Source organism: Microtus ochrogaster, unplaced genomic scaffold (assembly GCF_000317375.1).
Source record: "Microtus ochrogaster isolate Prairie Vole_2 unplaced genomic scaffold, MicOch1.0 UNK27, whole genome shotgun sequence".
NCBI lineage: Eukaryota > Metazoa > Chordata > Mammalia > Rodentia > Cricetidae > Microtus > Microtus ochrogaster.
This window is the reverse complement of record NW_004949125.1, coordinates 3,057,610-3,063,197: the sequence shown is the minus strand read 5'-3', so window position 1 is coordinate 3,063,197 and position 5,588 is coordinate 3,057,610. Positions and strand designations below refer to the sequence as shown.

At 52.2% G+C, this 5,588-nt stretch overlaps 1 protein-coding gene across 1 annotated transcript in view; it reads left to right on the top strand.

Moving 5' to 3' along the window:
* The window catches only part of Znf853 (zinc finger protein 853), a 6,233-nt gene extending 2,971 nt beyond the window's left edge, over positions 1-3,262 (top strand). The window contains 3 exon segments of the mRNA XM_013354087.2: positions 988-1,250; positions 1,287-1,385; positions 1,545-3,262. Of these exon segments, the coding sequence (XP_013209541.1) occupies positions 988-1,250; positions 1,287-1,385; positions 1,545-3,056 (1,874 nt within the window). The 3' untranslated portion in view covers positions 3,057-3,262.
* The last annotated feature ends 2,326 nt before the right edge of the window (positions 3,263-5,588 follow it).

The window sequence follows — 5,588 nt, the reverse complement described above, 5'->3', positions numbered from 1 at the left end:
AACTCAACAAAAGTGGTTGGAAAGAATTTTTTCCCTAAAAGATAATTACTACACAATTTTTTGGTATGTGTGTATGTGGTGTGTATGTATGCATATATGTGTTTGGGAACTCATGTGTGTGGTTGATATGTGCACATCTGGAGGCCCCAGATTGATGTCATGAATCATCCTTGATTGTTCTTCCACCTTAGTCAATGGGCAGGGTCTCTCCATCAGACCCAGAACTTGCCCATACGGCCTCTCATGCCGGCCAGCTTCCTCCAGGGATCCCCTCTCTCCACCCTCCGAGGCTGGAGTTACAGGTGGCTGCTGTGCCTGGTTTTTCAGTCCGATTCTGAACCACGAACTCCCTACCTGACCCCAGAATTCCTTCTGCGCTTTCTAGAAATGGCTTGCTGTATCTTTACAGAAATGCTCACTATTCATAGACAAGGCAAATTTCACTTATTTAAAGTGTGACCATCACTGGACCATGGTGGCACACGCCTTTAATCCCAGCACTTAGGAGGCAAAGGCAGGCAGATCTTTGAGTTCAAGGCCAGCCTGGTCTACAGAGCTAGTTCCAGGAGAGCCAAGGCTACACAAAGAAACCCTGTCTCAAAAAACCAAAATAACAAATGAATGAATGAACGAACAAATGAATGAATAAAGTGTGGCCATAAATGGAGTCAGAATTCACCACTGCAAAATCTGGTTTCTCTTGCTTAGGAAGGATGTCAGCACTAGAGACCTCTTTGGGAATGGTGCCAGGAGCCCAAAGCTTTCTTGGTATCAATGCATGAGGCTTGCATGAGGGAGGCTCAGAGGGAGTCTAAATGAGGTGACCCGTGAAACTGGAAATGTCTGTCCTGTCATCATTGCCACTCAATCCCTCATTTTTGGGTCCCTGCTAAGAGCCCCTTAGTGGATCCTGAATACATTCTTTTGGGGGTTTGTGGTCCAGGTTAGCTGTCCATCGATCCTGGCTTCCTGCCATTTCCACTGTAGATGGCAGTGGTGGGAGTGAGAGCCAGGAGGAGGAAGAGGCTCAGGAGGTGAGCAGCAGCCCACAGCCGCCAGCACTCACAGCCCCAGTAGGGGCCAGTAACAGCATTGGGGCGGTGCAGCTGGGACAACAGGACTTGCATCTGCAGCAGTTAGAGCATCAGCAAGAGCTGGAACAACCGCTGCAGCACAAGCAGTTACAAGAGCAGCAGCCTCTTGCTGCTCAACTGTTAGGACCTTAACCAGAATTGCTGCAGCAGCAAGATGCTCAACTGTTAGGACCTTAACCAGAATTGCTGCAGCAGCAAGATGGGCAGCAGTAGCTGTCTCAGTTGCAGCAGAAGCTACAGGAAAACCTCCAGTCTGAGCAGCATCAGGAACCAAAACCACAACTGCAGCTGGTGCAGCATTCAGGACTTGGACAGGAGCAACAAGAGCAACAGCTGTTGTAGCAGCAGCAGCAGTGGATAATTATGAAGCCCCAAGGCCAAAAGCAACAGCTGTTACTACAGCAGCAAGAACGGCTGCAGCAGCAGCAAGTACAAGAACAACTTGTGCAGCATCATGTGCAACAGCAACAGCTATTGCAGCAGCAAGTAGAAGAACAGGCTTTGCTACAGCAGCAGCCTTTACAGCAGCCAATGCAAGAGCAACGACAGTCACAGCAGCAGCTTCTCCAACAGCAGCAACTACTGCAACAACATGAGCAATTGCTGCTGCAGCAGTTGCAAGAACAAGCATTGCAACAGCAATTACAAGGACAACAGCTGTTGCAGCAGCATCAACAGGAGCAGTTACAGCAGCAGCTGCTGCTCCAACAACAGGAACTGTTGCAACAGCAGGGACAATTGCAACCGCAACAGTTGCAGCAGCAGATACTGTTGCTGCAGCCACAGGGACATATAGAGCAGCTGTTGCTGCAGCAGCAGGCACTGTTGCAGCAGCAACTGTTGCAGCAGCAGCAGGTCCAGATGCAGCACCAGCTATTGCTGCAGCAAGAACAGTTGCAGCAGCAACAGTTGTTGCAACAGCAGCAGCTGCAGCCTCCTCCACTGGAGCCAGAGGAGGAAGAAGATGTGGAACTGGAGCTTATGCCATTGGGCATAAGGTCAGAGCAGGAGCTGGAGCAGCGGCGGCAGGAGTTGGAGAGGCTGCAAGAACAACAACAGCTGAAGCTAAAACTGCAGGAGCAACTGCATCAGCTGGAGCAGCACCTGAAGCAACAGCAGCAGCTGGAGCAGCTGCAGCAGCTGGAGCAACAGGAGATACACTTGGAGCTAGCCCCGGTGGAACTGAGCGCCCAGCATCAGGAGCTGCAGCTGCAGCTGACCTCTGTGCAGCCGGAGCTGCAGCTGGAGCTGGTTCCCACTCCGGGAGGTGGCATAGCATCAGCTCCAGTCTCCTACGTGGTGGCCCCTCCAGGCTATGTGGTGCTGCAAGAGCTCATGGTACTGCCCACTCTGGCCACATCCACTGTGGTGACCATCGCGGGCCCCACAGGGAGTGAGGCTCGGACGCCCACAAAACAGCGCAAGAAGCGGCGAGGCAGGGACAGGCCGACCATCTGCGGGGAGTGTGGCAAGGGTTTCAGCCGCAGCACGGACTTGGTGCGACACCAGGCCACGCACACTGGGGAGAGGCCGCATCTCTGCAGCGAGTGCGGCAAGGGCTTCTCGCAACACTCTAACCTGGTGATCCACCAGCGCATCCACACCGGCGAGAAGCCCTACGCCTGCACCTACTGCTCCAAGCGCTTCAGCGAGAGCTCGGCGCTTGTGCAGCATCAGCGCACCCACACCGGCGAGCGGCCCTACGTCTGCGCCGACTGCGGCAAGTGCTTCAGCGTCTCCTCCAACCTGCTGCGCCACCGCCGCACCCACTCGGGTGAGCGGCTCCACGCGTGCGAGGACTGCGGCGAGCGCTTCCGGCACAAGGTGCAGATCCGCAAGCACGAGCGACTGCAGCACGGGTTAGGCCGCCCCAGAGGTCTGGGCCTGCAGCGCTCCTCCAGGCAAGCGCCCTCAAGAGTCTCCACAAGGGCCAAAAAGGCTTCTGCATCTGGGAAGCCCTGAGTGGTGTGAGAGCCACCCACACCTTGACCCTAGGTCATGATCTTAACCCCAGTTTGAGGTCTTTCTGGGTATCTTGAATTATCCTTAGGAAAGAAAGACGTCCATCTTTTCCCAGACCTACCCCTACAATGCGCCAAGTCCACTGACTCAGTCTCCCTTCCCTCCAAACCATGCACAAGAGAACAACTCCATGTGGGTGAGAGAGACTACTACCCGACACCCCCCCCCCGCTCCCCCCACTGCCTTCCTTGGAAAACTGGACTGAGAACTCGCGTGCGCAGCGTGTGTGGGAGCTGGGGACCGAATGGATCACTCTGAATCCTTAAGGAGGAACTGAAAAGGGGGCAGCTGGTGTAGCTCAGCCGGCAGAGTGCTTGCTTAGCACAAGGATGGGTTTCCTCTTAAGCATCACAGAAACATAGAAACATGTGTGTTGGCACATGTAATACCAGCACTTGGGAGGTAGAGGCCGGAGGATCAGATGTTCAAGGTAATCTTCAGCCACATAGTGAGTTGGATAGCCTGGGTTACCTGAGACTCTGCCTCAAAAAAAGAAAAAGAAAGAAAAAAAAGGGGGAAAAAGGAAACTGGCTTGCACAATGCAGTGAACTTGGTCCAGGCAATAGATTGTCGTAAGTTACATAAACCTTGAAAATACTTGTCGGAATGAAAGGCCGAAGGGTGAACGTAGTTCTGGTGCAAATTCCTATGTTCATAGACACAGGGTCACAGTGGCCATGGGGGCAATGTGCAAATAAAAGTCAGGAAGTTCTGCTCTGCGTGGAAGGTCAAACCTTCCTTCCTCAGGAGCCCAGACTACGGGCATTAGAAGCAGGTTCTGGGCCTCCGTTGCGAAGCTCCCAAGTCATCTGTACCTCCTTACTGTTCCCCTGGGTGGTCAGAGGAGACTTTACCTCCTGGCTGAAGGAGAATGTTGGGGATAAGGACTGGAGGTGTCAGAAAGGCTGTAAACCATGTTTACCAAATCGTATAAGGCAGGGACCATCTGGGGAGGTGTGCCAGGTGGAGGGGCCCTCCCTGGCCCCCCAGGCGACTTCCTACCCCACTCGACCTGCTGGCCCACTGTGGCATCTCGGTCCTTGCCATTTCTCTGCCCTCCCTGCTTCTCCTTTATTAACACAACCAGGCAGATTTTATACCTGTGTTGACAAGTAAGAAACAGAACATGGAAAATAAAGGGAAGAATCTCGTCTGTCCTGCTTGTGATTTGAACTTTGCATTTTACATCTTGCCTGTAACTTTTCTTGTTCATCTAAAACAGAGCTTTAGCTTGTGTAGCTCAGGCTGGTGTCAGTCAATTCCCTCTATTAGCAGAGGATGGCATACACTTAGAATCCCAGCATTTGGGAAGCAGATGCAGGAGGACGGTGAGTTCAAGGCTAACCTGGGCTATACAGCAAGCTCTTGTCTCATAAAAGAAAAGGAGGGAGGAAGCCAGTGAAACTTTGTAGTTCACGCCTGTAATTCCAGCACTTGGAAAGCTGAAGGGGGATCGATCCAGAGTTGGAGGCTAGCATGGGCTACACAGTGGCACTTTGTATTAAAAAGAAAAGGACAATCAGAATAGTGTAGCTAGAGGCAGACAGCCATAAAAACAAATACAATGCTGTTTCTAAAGTACTGTTCCATTACAGCAAGATCCCTAGGCAGCAAGGTGGGAGTTTCCAGTTCGGTCCCAGCTTTTAATTTCTCCACATCCTACAGTTAGAGCACACACAATGCAGTGTCTTCAGCGAAAGGCTCTACTGTCTAGTTCTGGTATACAACCAACAACAGCCACCACAGCCTTTATGGCTTGAGGGACCTCAGGGGTTTCCCTGGCCACAGGAAGGCAGCCCAGCCCTGGTTGCCAGATCTGCATCCCGTCATCCATAGAACCAAACCTTTTCCAGAGGATGCAGGCCAAGGTCGCATCCTGAACCACCGTCCCATAACAAAGACAACCTTGGTGAGGCACTCCGGAAGTTACTGACGTCTGTTTTCAGCAAGTGACAGGTGACCCTAGGGATTAACAACCAAGAAGTACTGGAGTCAAACATCCGTGAAGTCTAATACGGCATGGCACGGCACGGCCATTCCATCCATTTGGATCAATCGCTCCCTCCACAGATCAAGGTCGGTACAGTATGTGGATGATAGCTAACCTAATTAGCTCCCTGTGATTGTTAGAGGGTCTCTCTGAGCCTGCACATTACCATATCCTGGAGGTCTTCCGCAGGGCCTTCCCACATTTCTCCATCCCTGATAAACTCAGTGGGCTTCAGTTAATCTGCTCAGACCTACACTGGGCGGGCGTCCGAAGGGGAATGTGACCCTGCTCTCCCCTGCTGTACTCGTTGGCTCCCTCTGTCAGCTTGGGTTACCACTGTAGCTGTAGCCTTCCCACCCATTCACCATACCTGGCTCTGGCTCTTGGGGGACGACTTCTTCTTCTTCTTCTTCTTCTTCTTCTTCTTCTTCTTCTTCTTCTTCTTCTTCTTCTTCTTCTTCTTCTTCTTCTTCTTCTTCTCC